At 44.2% G+C, this 16,973-nt stretch overlaps 1 protein-coding gene across 8 annotated transcripts in view; it reads left to right on the top strand.

Annotated features, from left to right (window-relative positions):
* SLC6A6 (solute carrier family 6 member 6) overlaps positions 1-16,203 on the top strand; it is a 119,766-nt gene extending 103,563 nt beyond the window's left edge. For 7 of the 8 annotated variants that reach the window (XM_075514114.1, XM_075514112.1, XM_075514117.1 and 4 more), the window contains 6 exons: positions 1,469-1,581; positions 4,268-4,405; positions 5,481-5,583; positions 6,524-6,624; positions 7,322-7,492; positions 9,011-16,203. In XM_075514114.1, coding sequence (XP_075370229.1) covers positions 1,469-1,581; positions 4,268-4,405; positions 5,481-5,583; positions 6,524-6,624; positions 7,322-7,492; positions 9,011-9,151 — 767 coding nt within the window. In that variant the 3' untranslated portion in view covers positions 9,152-16,203. Of the gene's footprint in view, positions 1-1,468; positions 1,582-4,267; positions 4,406-5,480; positions 5,584-6,523; positions 6,625-7,321; positions 7,493-8,587; positions 8,591-9,010 lie in introns of all 8 variants that reach the window. The other variant, XM_075514118.1, reaches the window with a different exon arrangement.
* Positions 16,204-16,973: the final 770 nt, after the last annotated feature.

Genomic DNA, 16,973 nt, shown 5'->3' with positions numbered 1-16,973 from the left:
GCTCAATTGTTGGCTAATTTGTATTTATTTCTGTTCAAATATTTTCAGTGACTTAAAGTTTTCTTTAGTTTGAAAAAAAGTAATTTTTTTTACGTCTTTCTCTTGCTTCTTTTTCCATCTTTCTTGTTGGAAAGGAAAAGTGGGAGGTAGGAAGAGCAGTGTTAGAGATTTTTCCTGTACAGATCAGAGATAAGATTCCTGTCCCTGCGCTGCAGCAGTTTAAAAAAATTCCCTTTCCTATTGAAAATTACTTGAATCCACTTCAAAATCCTGGAAAGTGCTGTTTTTTGAGGCTCCTTAAATCAAACAAGCAGATGAGCCAGGCATTGCCAGGTTTAATCTGAATTTAAATCTGCCCTCGGAATTTTTTTTCTCGGCTTCACAAAATTTCTACGGCCACTTCGATAGCCCGCAGTAGATGCCGGCTGGCCAGTGTTCCTGTCTCCCACTTGGAGAGGGCTCTTTCTCTCTCAGCAAAGGCTCTCGTAAGCGATAGCTGCTAGCGCCTGGCCCCAGGTGAGAGGATCAGCGTGCGAGAGCACTGCACGTATGCTCGGTGTGTGGGTATGAGTGAGATGTCGTCTGGGCCAGTCTAGTGACCGGCCCTGGCAAACGAGGCTGTGGTTTCCAGAGCAGGGAAGCCGGGCGCTTAGTCCCAGCCCCGCTGGTGCTCCCAGACCGTTGCGATCCGTCCTGCACTCGGGGCTGATGTTGGTCATATTCAGCGTCACCGTGGCAGGTCTGCCTAGGCTGGCCGGATAGGGGCAGATGATGTGACAGCACGGGGAAGCGATTTTACACAGAGCGATTTTACACACCAGCAATTCCTAACAGCAGGAAGCATTTTTTTCAGGGACCACAACTGATATAACTAGGAGTAGCCTGATCACTTCAGCGCAGCAGTGAGGGTTTGCAGAAGCGAAGGAGCAGGCTCCTGGAGCGCAAACCCCGCTCTAGAAAAGCCGCGATGGGTTTGGAGGGTGCATACAGAGGGAGGCAGTGGTTGCGTTAGCAAAGATCCTGAGGAATGTTCGGGGCAGAGTCCCTTCCCTGCATGCAAAAGAGTTTCATCATCATCATCTTCATCGTGACCATGTGGGCTAGCAGTGGGATTCTGCCATTCCCCTGGGTCACCCCTTCTCCCCCCGGCCCCAATACTGTCCTGTGTCCGAGCAGGGCAGCTGTAGGACCACCTCCATTATTGGCATGTTTGAGACAGATGTTAAAACCGGTGATCTGTTAGCAATGGCCTTGGGGGTTTGCCTGTGGTTTCTGCTGTAGTCATGCGTGCTTCGATTTCAGATAAAAGAGCCAAACTGTTTCACTTCTGGTATTTCCAGCCGCGTTTGGATTTATCTGAACGGAACCAGGCATTCCTGCATTTGAGTGTGGCTACCTTTACCAAAGAGCTGGTACTTACTATTTCTCTTCCCTTCCCTTCCCCCTTTCCTATTTTCTCTTTCTCTAGGTCCAGGCCTGGCCTTCATTGCCTACCCAAAAGCTGTGTCCATGATGCCGCTGCCCACCTTTTGGGCAATCCTTTTTTTTATTATGCTTCTGTTGCTTGGACTGGATAGCCAGGTTAGTACGATGGGTAAGAGATCTGTGGCTTCTTGTCTCGACACTGCTGACTGAGAAAAGCTGGTTTTACAGGCATGAGTGAAGAAGAGAATACCTCTAATGCTGCTTAAGAGGAATTCCTCTGGGTTGCTTTTTAGTGCAAGGGCTGCGTTTGATGAATCTCTTGGTTGGTAGCCAGCATGATGTTGCTCAGTAAGTCTGTCAGCAGGAGTTCATGGCAAGACTAGGGCACTACTCCCCAACCTAAACATCGGTCCCGGTCTGGCCACAAAAGACCACCACTTTGGTCGCGGTGCAGTATTTTCCTACTTCGAAGAAGAGCTTAATCATTTTAAAACAAAAGACTACAGCAAGTCTGTTCCACAGAGTCCTTTGTGCCATTGCGATCACCTGCAGGGTGTATACACCATCATTAAAACGCTTTGTAAGAATTAATAACTAGAAACACAGGCTTTGATAGTTGCCAAGTGCCAAAAAAGAAAAGCGAAGCCATCGCGAGGCACAAAAAGCACAAAATGTTTTGTACGGTGTATCCAGGGTGGCTTCATAAACAGAGGACAAAGCCCCAGCCTTTTTCGGTGGCCTTAGGCTCGGAGCTGCTGAGCAGCTTGGGATTCTGCTGACTTTCACGTCACCAGTGCACATTCAGTACCTCCAAACAGGCCAGAAAGCCTCTCGGGTTCCAGCTGTACTAATTTTATAGCACACACTGCTACTAATTAGCAAGCATGAAAAAATCAACAAGTTCAGTCCAAGAAGTTCGGTTATTTTTCCCAGTGGTTGCTTATAGGAATGTTGGACTAAATACTGCCAAAGAACCTATAAATCATTTCTAGATAGTCCACTTACAAGGAAACACGGGTCACCAGTTATGCAGTAACCACGCATTTAAAATTGCCGAAGTTTTCAGGGCAACAGGCAGTTTTCTGCACTCAAATGGAAAGTCACTAAGATTATAAAAACCCAATTGGTAAGGATGAAATGTTCACTTAGCCTAAATGCTCTCTCGTATGAGGAGAGATCTGTAAATGGATTTTTACCCAGTTGTTGTGTACTTAATCTCTTACGTTTTTGATATTCCATTTGCCCTAAATTGCTCTTTACGGCTTAATCTTTGAACTCTAGTGAGCAACTTTCAGTCGTTCCAAAGTAACTGTAGAAGTGCCCAATGCCGTGGTTCACCAACCCCGTGCTTATGCAAATTGGAAGCTGTCTAGTAATTTTAAAAAGCTCCTCACTGCGTAGAATGATTAAAACTAATTGGAGCGCTTAATTTCTCTCCTCCACCCCTCTGTTTTTTTGGAGTGCAGTCAAGCAGGTTTCTGGAATGCCAGAGCAGTTTAAGATCAAATCAGCCCAAAGGAAAGGGTTGCATTTAAAAAGAAAACCAGTTTTACTGAAGTCAAGGTAACAAGACAGGAGGCAACAAAATCTGGTGGAGTGTTTGCAGGACGGTCTGTATTTCCAAAATGGAGCTTCAGGTGATGGTCGAAGAGGGTAGAGTTCCTGCAGGGCACTTCTGGGCACTGTAAGAGCAATATAGATACTGGGTAGGAAAAGGTAGCTTTTCTTGAAATAATGCTATTTCATAGACTCCCCGTGGTAACTCAGTAGTTATAACTTGGTGTACCCACTTAGAGCGAAGATCATTTCTACAGAGGCAGCCTTGGTTCTCCATGGTAGCCTCACGTCTTCAGTGAACTCGGTGCTTTGGTACCTTGCCAGGCTGAAAGTACAGACCAGCTAAATGCTCCCTTCTTCGGATTTGTTTGGGCGCAGTTCAGTAATCGCTTTTCTCCATGGGTGAAATGCATCTGGTTTTCAATTAACTTTAAACTTTTATTCAAATCCAGTTTGGGTTATTTGGTTAACTCAAGTTACACATCTTGCATGCAGTTTTCCAATGGCGATACAGGCAATATAAATACAGTTATCATGAAGCTAGATAAAGTAAGAGTTTTAGCTCATCTATTCGGAGCTTCATTTTTGGTGTACACATGCAAATAGTTTACCAAATATTTGTATAGGGACTGGGTCAACAGCTCCATTACTGCTGCAGACGTAGCCCAGAGCCTCCGTCAGAGGTACTCGGCTCACAGGTTCCGAAAAGACAAGTTCGGTCACGAAGCGCTGCTATTTCACATCAAAGTCTGCTTTCCCTTGGCCGGATTTTCACTAGCAGACCCAAGAGTAGAATTATATCCAACTGTGGAACTAACGTAACTAGTACCTGTGAGGTTTTCTGGCACATCAAAAAAAGGCTGGGAGGTACTCTCCTAGCTTAGGCTTTTCTGAGTGTTTTCTCGCTGCCGCTTTTCTAGCGCGCATCTTGTATTCATCTGGAACAGCTACAACATAAAAGCTACATAAGTGCCTTCCTGTTATCAAATTAAGGTCCTTTATCCTTGCGGCTTGCGTTTACAGAGCCCCTTTGGTAGTTCGTAAGGCTGCTAGGAAATGAACGGCAATTCTGAAAGCTTGTTCCAACCTGCAGACTACCCCCACGCTTCAGCCGCTGGGTTACGGAGGAATGGCTTCCGATTTGTTTATTTATTCAGAGCAGCGTTTTGCCACAGAGTACAGTCAGGGTGTTGCTGTGGGACCTTCGTTCAAGTCTGAGCCCGGATAAAACGCATGGCGGGTAATTTTCAAGTCCCGTTTCTTTGTTGTTGTTTTTCCCCTGTAGTTTGTTGAAGTTGAAGGACAGATCACGTCATTAGTTGATCTGCACCCATCCTTCCTAAGGAAGGGTTACCGACGGGAAATCTTCATCGCTATAGTGTGTTTCCTTAGCTATCTTCTGGGACTAACTATGGTGACTGAGGTGAGTAGCACCGGTACTGGAAATGGCCTTCTTTTTAGGCAGTTTTTAGACCAGTTTTAGCTATGAATGAGACCGCCCGGAATTAGCCGCTCAGAGGAGCGGTGCTCTTTAGATCTACAGAGCATCTTTCATCCCTAGATCTGAAAGCATTTTGAAAGGGAGCTATATATTCCCCCCTTTTCAGTCAGAGGAACAGAGAAATGAAATTTCACGAAATTCAATCTGATCTCGGGTACTAATCAACATGAGTGTGAATATTAACATCTGGCTCCAAACGATGAAACGCATTGGGAGCCTTCAGCAGGGCGGATTAAGGATCCATCCAGTGCATGCAGGGAAAGAGATTTTTATCTTAGTTACACAGATTTGAATCAATTAAATAGCCCTGGATTTATTCTAGTATAAACAAGACGGGAATATGTTCCAGTGGTTGCACTGTTGTGATATTTATCTCCAAAATAAAATCCAAGCCAGATTTTAAAGACAACTGGAAGAGCATGACTGTGGGAATTAAAATAGCACCTGCAACAGAGGTGCCTAACAAACACAGGTTTTCCAGTAATAGTGCAGGTATATACAGTTCAGTGTAGTGAGAGCAGAGTCTTAACAGCATAGTATAAATAAAGAGAGTTAGAAAGAAAAAAAAACTAACTATCCTCGTTAAAGAAGTCCTCCCACTCAATTCATAAATGAAGACCCTGCTGATGAACTGATTTCCATTTTTAGTATGTTGGAGGCATTAATGTTAGGAGGCGACCTGTTATTTCTTTACGTCACGTGTTTCTATAAATGCCCATCCTGGAATAATTTTAAGAAGGAAAGATTTAAGTGTCTCAGTAGATTATAGTAAGTGGCTTGATTTTGTTTAATCGTCATCTTGTTTGGATGCATGTAGTAAACATGCATATTCCCTGGGGAAGGTAATGCCAAATATTTACCTTACCTACTCGCCTGGTATTTCTTCTTGTTAGACAGCGATCATTAAGATATGTCGGTAGATGTTGCTGGGAGCTGAGCATGAAATATTCAGGTTTTTTCCTGTTGGATCCTAATCCCTTGTGTCTCTCTTTTACAGGGTGGCATGTATGTTTTTCAACTCTTTGACTACTATGCAGCTAGTGGTGTATGCCTTTTGTGGGTTGCATTCTTTGAATGTATTGCTGTAGCCTGGGTTTATGGTAAGTGAGAAGCCTTTCATCTGATACCTTTTGACAAGTCAGTGACAATGTTGCTAGCCAAACTTTTAATCATCAGCCACCCCAGAATCTTCTTCCCAGCAGCAGACACATGCCATTAATATAAATTTGCGCTGACCTCTTGGAGACAAATTTGCATCTGGGATGAAGCCAACCTCCAGTGTTTTTCCACACAAAAATGAGTATTTTTGCATTGCTAATTAATAAAGACACAATTAAGCATTTACATGTGTTAAGTTTAGAGATGAGAGTTGAAAGCTTGGCCAGCCGTGAAAATTTCTGTTTGTCTCTCGGAGGATTTCCTTTCAAAGCCGCAATGTCTGCAAGGGGCAAGCCAGCCTAATAGGAAATACAAAAAGAAAGCTGACAGAAAAGTGTATTCTGTCCTGTATTTTTTAGGCGATGCTGAGTACCAAGGTCTGACAGTAGCCTGGGTAGCTGCCTGAGACGGTAGCTGAGGACTGATCAGATGTTTGCTGCTTAGGACTGGTCATTTCCCTGATTCTTCGTGTACTCCATCTCCTTAGGAAAGCAAAACACACAAAGCCTTCATTTGGCATCAGTCAGATTTCTGTAGAAGCGGGGTGTACCGTTTGCTGGTGTGTCCTTCCCACGGGGATCCCCCCGGCAAGGTCGGAGAGAGGCTGGGAGAGGAGTGGGCAGGAGGGATTAGCATTGCCCTGCTGCATCTGAATAATGCGGGGTGCGTAGGGCGAGAGAGTGCCCCAGCCTTTGAGCTTCCCAAGGAGAAAATCATCTTGAACTTCACAGCCGTGGGAAGCATTTGAACAATACAGCTGACACCCTCATCTTCCCTTTAAATACCCCTTGGGGGGCTAGGAAAGCAGCTGTAATCCTACAGTCCTTACGTGGCTGGCACGTGCTCAATTCTGATAATGCGCTCATTATCCGGCCGTTACAGGCGCTGATAATATTTATGATGCCATTGAGGATATGATTGGATACAGACCTGGTCCCTGGATGAAATGGAGCTGGATTGTGATCACACCAGTTCTTTGCGTGGTGAGTACTGACCCGGGCTCTTTCAAGTCTTCCACGTAGCAGCTCTGAGCCGCCTCTTACGGCTTCTCTTCGAGTGAAGGCTGTTACGTTCAGAGACCAATTTGCAAAGAGCTGCTGGAGGCTCGAACATACCCCTCAAAGACATCATCTTCTCAGCTGTTAGCTGTTAACGTGACAGCTCTCTGCTGTGCCTGCGCAAATTGCAGTTGTCTACATTCGAGCGGTTTTTTTCTTAGGATTGGCAAAATATTACATTCATGACACACAAAACTCACTCTCCAAAGAACGGTCCCTACGTTAAGTGATAGGACTACTAGGCCATTTTAACAAAAAGGCTTGAGCAGTCTGAGGCAGGTACTCAGCCTGAAGTATTCCATTAGCTGGGAAGACCACCCCAGTAAGCTCCTTGCAAGGTACAGCAAGTATTTGAGCCCTGAAGAAGAACAGGCAACGTACTGCAGCTCTTCAGCACCATTGCTTAACGCCCTATTGTCAAGCCACAGTTTACCTATAAGCAGATACGGATGCTCTTTCAGTAATTTAAATGGAAGAATAATTCCCCTATTGGTTTAAAATACATACGGTATCCATCAGCTGCCTTTCACTGCCTGTCTTCCCTGGGACCCATGGTAGCACCAGAGCCGTACTGCTTTCAGCGTTTTTTGAGCCTCACTTTGTTTTTCTTTCTGATCCACAGGGGTGCTTTATCTTTTCTTTGGCCAAGTACAAACCACTGACCTACAACAAGGTCTACACATACCCAGACTGGGCAATTGGCCTGGGCTGGGTTCTTGCCCTTTCCTCCATGATCTGCATCCCTATGGTGGTGGTCATCCGCATCATACAGTCGGATGGGTCGCTCATTGAGGTAAGAGCAACCGGTTGTCTGTCTAAAGGAGAAAGGGAGCTTTAGCTTGCTGTGTTTTGTACAAAATAAGCACAATGCTTGGAAAACTGCCACCTTGTCCAGGTGGGGCAAAACTGGGTGCCTCTCCTGCAGTGAATGCAAATAAGAGTGGTAAAGATCAGCTGTCCTTGGGGCAAACAGTAGAAACAGAACAAACACAAAGCCTTCTGTCCTCAGACAAACACCAGGTGATTTTACTTGCATCCCACTTCTGCGGTTTCTAGCTTGGCAAATCGTTGCCACCACGCGCAGACGAGGGCTCAAGGACTGGGGTGCTTCCCGGTGCCAGATCTCTCTTCTGCAGCCCACGGGGACGAGGAAGCACCATCCTACAAATCACTGAGCAAACAAGAGAGAGCGAGAGGGAGACTTGGGTCAAGCCCGGCTGTCTAAGGGCTCACTGAATTTCAGGGAAATTCGGATCCACCTGTGGATTGTGTGGCTCTCGGGCATGGCCTTCACTCTGGGGGACTGAATAAAAGTCAAACCCTCCTGCCAGTGGGCTTCACTTTTTAGCTTTCTTAAAATTTTTTTTATTCCTAATGAATCAAATCAAAATACTGGATCCAGATTGCCCTGATCTTTGGAAAACTTTGGGTCGGATTCAGACTTGACACTGCAGGTTCTCTCAGGTTTGGATTTGCAGACAATCTCTTGCCCTTTGCAGTTCAGCGCAGGTTCCCCTGGTTTGTTTTTCTTCCAGTGGAAAGTTTTGAGAGACTGTGCAAGCATGGAACTTAGCAATTCTCTTCTAAGGTTTCAGATTAGTTTTGTTTTTGCCTAATGAGACGGTCCTAAATGCAGCCCAGCGTATTCTTGGAGGAGAAAGTGGGACGCTTCGGGTTAGGAAAAAAGAGAGAATAGAATAAGAAAAGAACATTTCCCAGGGCACAAATGCTTGCATTTGTTTTCCTCCAAGTGTTAATGGTCTTTTTCAGCTGTGGCCAGAGCATTTTCATGAGTGTTTATTTTCCTGCCTACATTGTCACCATCTATTGAGAGACAAGTCTAAAAGTAGCCAAAACACTCCTCAAAGACCATGTTAGGAAAGGAAAGAGAGTAAACACTGGTCAGATGCCATTTAGTCCTTCCTTTGTGAACTGAGATGTAGGAGAGAAGTTGCCACTTGGCAGTGAACGGCCGGGCTGAAAGGCAGAGCTGTTTCTAAATGAGGAAGGAGAACGCACATAATTTGAGCCGCAGCTGCAGCGCTGAAAGCCCAACGTGCAGGATGCTGGATAACGCCGTGAATGCCCTCTCCTATCTGACTTGCCTGCGTCACGTCAGGCTCTGCAGCCTAGCAAAAGTTGAACCCGGTGCTCCACAGCCCGGGTCCCCACGTCCTTGCGGAGCCACGCGACATACGCGCGTCTCCGACAGCCGCCATCCCCGTCCTCGGGTTGCCACGTCCTCCATCCGGCGCGCGGAGACGCGGGGGCCGCTTGGTCTTCTCACCTTGGCTTTTCTTCTTTCTTTCAGAGGATAAAAGCGGTGGCTGCCCCCAAGGAAGTGAATCGGTGGTCCAAAGAAACGGAGAGTGGCACCCCCTTCTGCCCCAATGGAACTTCGAATGGCGGATTGATCAAGCCAACTCATATCATTGTGGAAACCATGATGTGAGCTCTCTCTGTGAGAGGATAAACCTGCTTTAACTGCCGTTTACTAACCATAGATTCTCATAGGACCAGGTTTACAGAGCTTTATATTTGCACTAGGATTTATTTTTATTTCTCACAGAGAAAGTTATTTTTTGTGTGTGTTTTTTTTTTAATATTTTGTAAGGTAATCACAGCAGATGTCTCTCTGTAGAGGGAGAGCTTTCATATCAGACTAGACATATTACAGGAATTTACTATCATTGGGTTTTTTTAAATATATATATATCTTTATCTCTAAATATTATACACCTTACCACTTGAATTGATTGTCTTGCCAGCAATACATTCAAGTCTCAGAAAGCAATTTTAGGTGCTGGTATGGTTGGGAGCAGGGTAAGCTACAGAGCACACAAAAGGAGCTCTGTTGAGAGATATGATTCAAAGAAAAAGACGCTGTTTCAAGAGCATTTTCAAAGGTGTAGTATTTCCACCCTCTGGTTCAATTGTGGTAAACGACAGGCTTCGGGGTCGCATTAGGGAACGGGTACAGTCATGTTTAGCACAGTCCCTGGATACAGATACAGCCGGGCAGCTGGAGCAGAGAGTTTGCGAGGGAGGCAGAGAAGTTGGGTGTGAAAAGCCTTGCAGCCATCCCGCCCAAGCGCGGCGCTGGGACCCTGGCACACAGACGAGAGGAGGACTTTAGGAAGGTGTTTGCAGGATTTGACATGGTTCACGTTTTTTTTTTCTTTTTTTTTTTCTTTTTTTTCTTTTTTTTTCTTTTTTTTCTTTTTTTTTCTTTTTTTTTCTTTTTTTTTTAGTTTTTTTTTTTTTTTTTTTTTTTCCCACTTAAGTGAAACACCTGCTATTTGTGCATGAGCGGGGAGGTTGAGTACCTGCTCCTGAGTTTTCCAGCAAAGTATATTTTAGTGTGGTGGCACTGGGGTAAACTTGAATTCTGCAAACAGGGAGGGGCAGCCAGGCCCCGGCGCAGCAGGGGCGAGGGCCCAGGAGCTGAGAGGGGAGAAGCAGCACCTGCCCTCGGGGTGCGTCAGACGCTCGCTCATTTGTTTGCCTGTTAATTATTGGACTTTGGTTTGGGGCAGCAAAATAAAAGAATCCCTTCTGGACTCTGACCGTCCAAAGGTGAACACAAACCGGGTCGTCCCCGCCAGGAGGAACAAAACCACTCACCTACACCTGGTGTAACCAGTATTTATAACAGACACGTTGTTAATAATAATAGTAATGAAGATAATAATATCACTCAGCAAACAGGTGCTTTTCATCCATGTATCTCAAAAATGCTTTGCCAAGTTCAGTAACCAGGATTTGCTTTATTTATTTATTGGGGGGGGGTTCATTGGGGGAACAGGCAAGAGGACTAAGTCCCTTGTCCCGTGTTACTGAATAGCAGCAGTGGACCTAGGGCCCCCGCTCTCCTTGCCCATCATTAGGTTAAACCCTAATTATTTTTATTTTTTTTTTTTACGAGGGGGGGTGGAGGGTGGCAGACATATTTATGAGGCTTATGAATCTTAGCTGCTGAAGAAACAAGGCTTTCAGGATTTTCAGTTAAAGCCAAGGGAACACGTAACACTGAAATGTTTTGTATTTGGGCAGAAGGAATTGCGTACCGTTCCGGGTTAGACGGGGGAGTGAAGAGAAACCACTACAAGGCGTGTAGGAACGGGGGTTCCGCTTCGTGTGGGCCAGGTGGATGGATGTTTCCGTGGGGAATTGCTCCCTGAAGACTGTCCAAAACATGGACAAAATCTTTTTTTCTTTTTTTTTTTTTTTTTTTTTTTTAAACTTGAGCAGGTTGTGCTGGGAACAGGTTCTCTGGCAAAACTCAGCCTTTTCTTGTGGGCATTGTATTAGAGGGAGAGGTTTCTTTCTTCTTATGATACCACAGTTAGGCTGTCCAAAGGTATTTAGAGGAAATGCTTGATAAAAGCAGAGCCTGTATCTGCTTATTCTGCTGTCAGCTTAGTCTGTCAGGGCAGAGTTTGTCATTTAAACAGGAACATATCCAGTTCTTAACATTCCTACACAGTAGTTTTATTTTATTTTTTCTTGTCCCGTGGGCTAACCGGCCGCAGCAGCACAAACACTTGTTGATTAGCTTGTTGGTTTTCCTATAACAGAAAAGGGGTGATTGAAGAGATGGACCAAAATAATTTTTTTTAAAAAAAGGAAAAAGTGGCTGCACCTATAACTTTCAAAATCTTTCTAGTTTGAATTTGGACACATTTTTACATCAGATAGCTGAGTTGCAGCAACAAAACCAGCCACGGCAGAATTGCTTTTGTTTTCTTTTTCTGGTTGCTGTATTATGAGAGTTATAAATGAAACTTTTCTACAGCTGGACATGGCAGACATCCCATGTCACCTGCTGGGCCAGTGGCAAGAGCCATTCGAAGGTCACTGGAGGAATTCTGTGCACCAGGGGCTGTCATCAAATGTGCCCAAAATAAAGAAACATGCATACGGCTTTTTTTGCCTTTTTTTTTAATGGCCTTTAACCATCAAAGGCAAGGAAATGTAATCAAAGATAACTCTCTTACGGGCTTCAGCTTGGACCCTCATTTTTGAATTACAATTAGTGTCCACAGTAAACAGGCACGCTTGCCTGGGTGAAGAGGCAGTAGCAGGTTGGGGGGGGGGGGGTCTAAATTAATGGTTTCAGTGAGTGCATATGAAACACTGATGCTGGATTTATTTTTTCTATATATACATTGTCATACAACTACGTTTGAGATAGAGTTTGCACATCACTTTCATGCTATAGAGCTGAGACAAGCTTTAGTTAGGGAAAAATAATGGTTTGGCTATATGAAAGATGTCCCTGGCAAGTCAGCTGGGTATTTAGCCATCTCCCGCATTGTGGAGAGCGTCTCGGCGTTAAGAACCAGAGGGCTAATGCTACACCTTTCAAAGTACAACTACTAGAGAACTAGAACCCAGCCCCGTTTCGATATAAACTGTGCCATTCAAATCAGTCGCTTCCATGTACCAAGTGAAAATGTCTCGCGCATATGCAACAACCTCGTTGAAGCGTTCTCTCTGTCACCTTCTCTGGCCCTGCTGTGCTCTTTAGCGTGACTGTAAGGGAGGGCTGGGACTCACGAAGAGCTAAGAAATTACTGTTTCTGGAAAACCGTTCCCCTCTCCCCTCCACAAAATATATATAATTAATTCTTCTTGGTTTGTCTGGGGTTTGCGTTCCAATGAGCACACTCACATTTATACAAGTTTGGGTTTTTACCTAACACTTTTATCAGGTTTCTGAACTTTTTCTTGGTGATAAAATTGCGTTTCAACATGATCCTCTGCCAAATTTATTAAAAAATAATTTTTAAAAAAGTCTGTGTTTTCTACCTGTTTCTAACTGCAAGTACAACTGATTTTTTTTTCCTAATTTACTTGTTTAAACACTTGTGACCTATTTTACCTGGTTTATGTAAATGAGGAACTCTATATTACAATATCATGACTAGTCATAGATGAACTGGTTTGGATCCAGGGAAAAGGTAGTGCAGTTTTGGCATGAGATCTTTAGAACCAGATCCCTGAGTTTAAAACCAAAATGAAACACGACGAAAACCCCACACCTTTTCATATTTCATGTACCTTTGTATTCATGGGTTCTTCTGGGCTTGCAAACGGCAGACTTTCAGCAGTATTTATTTCCAGCTGAACTGAAATCAAGAGATAGTAGAAACTTAAAGGGGAACATTTACCCCACGAGATTTTCCAACCTGATTCATATTTTTCTCGATTTTCCAAACTTTTTCAGTTCACCTGTCACTAGTTATGATCTCACGGAATGGGCATCGATTGTAAGGGACTTTACCAGTAGTCTGTATTTCGATATTTAAACAGAATGATTTCATAAATAGAACTGGTTTTTCTTATTGTGGTTGTTACTGTTCTCATTTTCCTTCTCATCCGTAGCTTTCCTTTTCATCTGGTCCAAACAGATCCACACACGTAGAAAAGTCCTCTTTAAAGTGTGAGATAGGAGGTCCGCAATGGATTTGTTCTTGTGTTGTAAATGAAAATACAAAAGCCTAGCAGCCGCCTGTGCCACCTAGAACTGATGGCCATCTAGACCGACGCTGGTGGCCACCCCGCCGCAGCAGGGCCGCTCCTGGAGCGGAGGGCACTTAGGAATGGTCTGCTGAACCAGCTCAGCAAAACTGATTTTCCCAACTGTTCTTGGGGAGAGGAGGAAAAGAGGAAAACAAAACGAAACAAAAAGGTGCAGCCTTACGGCGGCGGCTGTAACACAAAGAAAACCCCAACAACCGTCAGCAGAGCTTTAACGTCACCCTCAGGGTAGCATCTTCTGCAGCTGTTTTCAGTCCTGTGTGCATCCTCCTTTCTCAACTGCAGATACTCCTGGTTCCTCTTCTCTGTCTCAGCGTTAGACAAGTCGAGTAGATCTGAAGACACATGGACATTTCCATTCGATAGGCCTTTTGCAAGTCTCCTCCCAGTCTGGTTTTATTTGCTAAGGAGACTTACAGTTTCAGTGAGGTCGTGCTTGTCACACTTGGGTTCAAAGCTCCCACTTGTTGCGTCAATGGCAAAACTCCATCCGTGGGAGAAGGATTTGAACGTTTTCGAATAACTGATTATTAGCTTCCACGTCTTGTGGTCACTGCAGGATCACTCATGGAGGCGTAATGTATATAAGATGTTAATAAGCTGTGTATTGACTGGAGTGGACAAGTTAGTTAAGCAGCTCAAGTACACTTGGAAGAAAGATGACCCTGACATCATTTCCAGGAGATTCAATGGAAGTTGCTCTCTTTCAGTAAAAAAAAAAAAAAAATCTCTGTTTAAGTAGACTAGTAGGTGAAATCTTTCACCCTCATATGCACACACACAAGTGGGGACATTGCTTTTATTCCTCGGCTGCAAATCATGGGCGTAAGTCTTGCAGAGCTGTTCAGGATGAGGACTGAGAAGGTTTAGGCACCGCTTGCCTGCAAAGAGCCAGCCTGCCAAGGGTGCCCACGTGGCCTCTCCTAAATTGGGGGTGGTGAAAGAGGGAACGTAATGACAGAATCCTGGACTGTGGCCCCTCCAAGGAAGCCTTGAGGTTGGACTTGAAAACTCTCCTGGCTCCTTGTAAGCACCACGTGGCTCCTGGTATGGGCGGTTGGGTGCGGTGTGGCTTCAGGCAGCTGCCTTGGACTTGTTTTCTCCAAAAAATCAGCATCCAAAGCCTTGTTGTTAGGATTGACGTGTAGTTGTGTATTTGTATATTTGCATGAGCAAAGGTCAGGAACTGTCAGACCCCAGTAGCTCTTTTTATTTCTTGTAATCAAAGATAAGCTTAAGAAAGTATTCGGTCGATTCGGTGATACTTGAAACCCCCAAAAAACCCATGAGGCCCCCTGAGCTCCGTACTTTGATCACAAAAATTTTCTATTGGTATCAGTGGTCAGTTTGAGTTTGCTAGAAAGCTTGATCAAGAAAAACTTGAGCATAACCAGCACTAGCCCCAGCTGGAAACCTGCCCATTCCAGTGCTGCGCCCACCACTGGATCACGGCTCTTTTCTGCCAGCCCCAAATAAACCTGTACATGGATTAAAAAAAAAAATAAAATCTGAACTTGTTTGTTTCTATTTAAAAAAATAAACAGGAACAGTCAATTTTTGGTGTGTTTTTTCCAATTGTCATTGTGAATCGGTGATTTCCATTTACTCGTGTCCTAAAAGAAGCAGAAAAAGCTTCAGACACCATTTGACTGAAAAAAAAAGGCAAGCTCGAAATTTTGCAAATTGAAAACATTAAGAAAACTGATCACTCCCCCATCAAAGGTGGAAAACTTTAGCGACAGGGCTGGCAACTGGAAAAGAGCCTGACCCTGCTGGTATTGCTGGACTATTGAATGGCAGCGCAGACACCACCTTTTTGTATCGCTGCTGTGTCTTAATTTGAAATAATCGGTAACAGTGTCAGAACTCAATTGCCACAAGCTTTACACGGCCCTGAGCTTTAGGAGTAAAGCAAATTAAAGACATTTTAAAAAGGAGCGAGTTTCTGGAGGTTTCCTCCCCATGGTTTGGCTGTGCGGTGCCGAGCGGGACAGTGCTGCTCGCTTTCCCATTTGCAGCACAGGGAAAACGTGGCCCGACTTGAAAAATCGGAAGAAATAATGGGGAAAAATACAGTTTAGGAAAAAAAAAGTGAAACTTGAGTATGCTAAGGAGCTGTGCATGTGTGCTTTTGTGTGCGTGCATACGTGGGGGAAGGCTTCGGTCCTGTAGAGTAGTACATGTTAGCATGATACATATTGTTTCTAAATCTATCTGCTTCTGCAGTTGAGATGTTAAAGAGACTTGATTTTTTGTTTTCAATATATAAAGGAAAAAAAAAATGAGAACAGTGGCAAAATCATGTTGAGAGGCTGAAAAAAAAAAAAAATTAATATCCCTGGGGGCAAGTTGAGTTAGTTTGCCATCTGCTCCTGTTCTGGAAGCCAGCGACGGTCTCTCAGCATTGCAGCATCCCAGTCCTGTTCTGAAGTGCTCGTTGTTCAATAGGATGTTGTTTTTCTCCAGTGTAATGTTGTGATTGTTACCCGATAACGTTGCCAGGGACTTCAAGTTATAAGAGGTGGTCCATCTTGTTTGATGTATTTGGCTAAAAACCAGTGGTGGTTTTTTTATTATTTCAATTCCTAGCAACTGTGACTACAGTAACGTGATGAGTAGCACATAAGCGAGGAGGCGACATCGACGACGGCCTCCTTAAAAAAGTCATCTGAGCTTTTTTTAAAAAAAAAAAATCTTTAAAATATTTTTAAAACATTTTAAAACATTTTTTTGTGTGTTCCAAAACGGACTATTTGTATTTGAAAAAAATCCTGGAGTGTAATTTAATCCTAAAAACCCTAGCCTTTGTGTATATGGTAAATGTTTGTATTTTGCAGTTTCTGTTTTGCTTTTTAGATAAATAAAATGTATATGGATATTTTTAAGTCATCTTTGCTTTTTTAGATGAGTTTGTAATCACCTTGTAACTGATATGAAAATAAAACTTTCCTTTTTAAATCAGCTGTGCTCTTGGATGCTTTTTTTTTCTTGGGTCTTTGACTAGCTCAGTTCTTCCTTTAAACCTATTCTTTATTGTGGGGTTGTTGGTTTGGGGCTTTTTTTTAAATAAAATATTTTCCTTATAAAATATTTCATTATATATATAATGGAACTCTCTCTATATATAATGGAATATTTGTGTATATATATATGGAATTCCATATAATTCCATTATATATATATATGCGCCCAGCTCACTGAGCTGCTTGGCCCAGCTCACTATCTGACTCCATGTCTCGCGTGGTTTCACCCTGGGTGGCTGCTCAGCCCACCCAGCCGCTCGCTCACCCCTCACCCAGGAGGATGGGGAGAGAATTGGAAGGGTAAAAGTGCAAAAATTCATGGGTTGGGATACAGACAGTTTAATAATTAAAAAGGGAGGAAAACAATAACAAAAAAACCACACCAAAGAGGAAAAAATACCAAAACCAAGAAAAGCAAGTGATGCAAAAGAAAACAATTCCACGCCACTACCCAACCGATGCCCAGCCAGTCCCCGCGGAACGGCCACCCCTGCCCACCTCCGCCCTCCCCAGGTCATTGCCGAGCACACCACGGCAGGGTGCGGAACATCCCCTTGGTCATTGGGGTCAGCTGTCCCAGCCGTGTCCCCTCCCAGCTTCTTGTGCCCCCCCAGCCTCCTCGCTGGTGGGGTGGGGTGAGGAGCAGCAAAGGCCTTGGCTGTGTGTCAGCACTGCCCAGCAGGAACAAAAACACCCCTGGGTCATCAA

The sequence above is a fragment of the Mycteria americana genome, chromosome 11, assembly GCF_035582795.1.
Source record: "Mycteria americana isolate JAX WOST 10 ecotype Jacksonville Zoo and Gardens chromosome 11, USCA_MyAme_1.0, whole genome shotgun sequence".
Lineage (NCBI taxonomy): Eukaryota > Metazoa > Chordata > Aves > Ciconiiformes > Ciconiidae > Mycteria > Mycteria americana.
The sequence above is the reverse complement of the archived record's forward strand: the minus strand, read 5'-3'. Positions and strand labels throughout refer to the sequence as shown.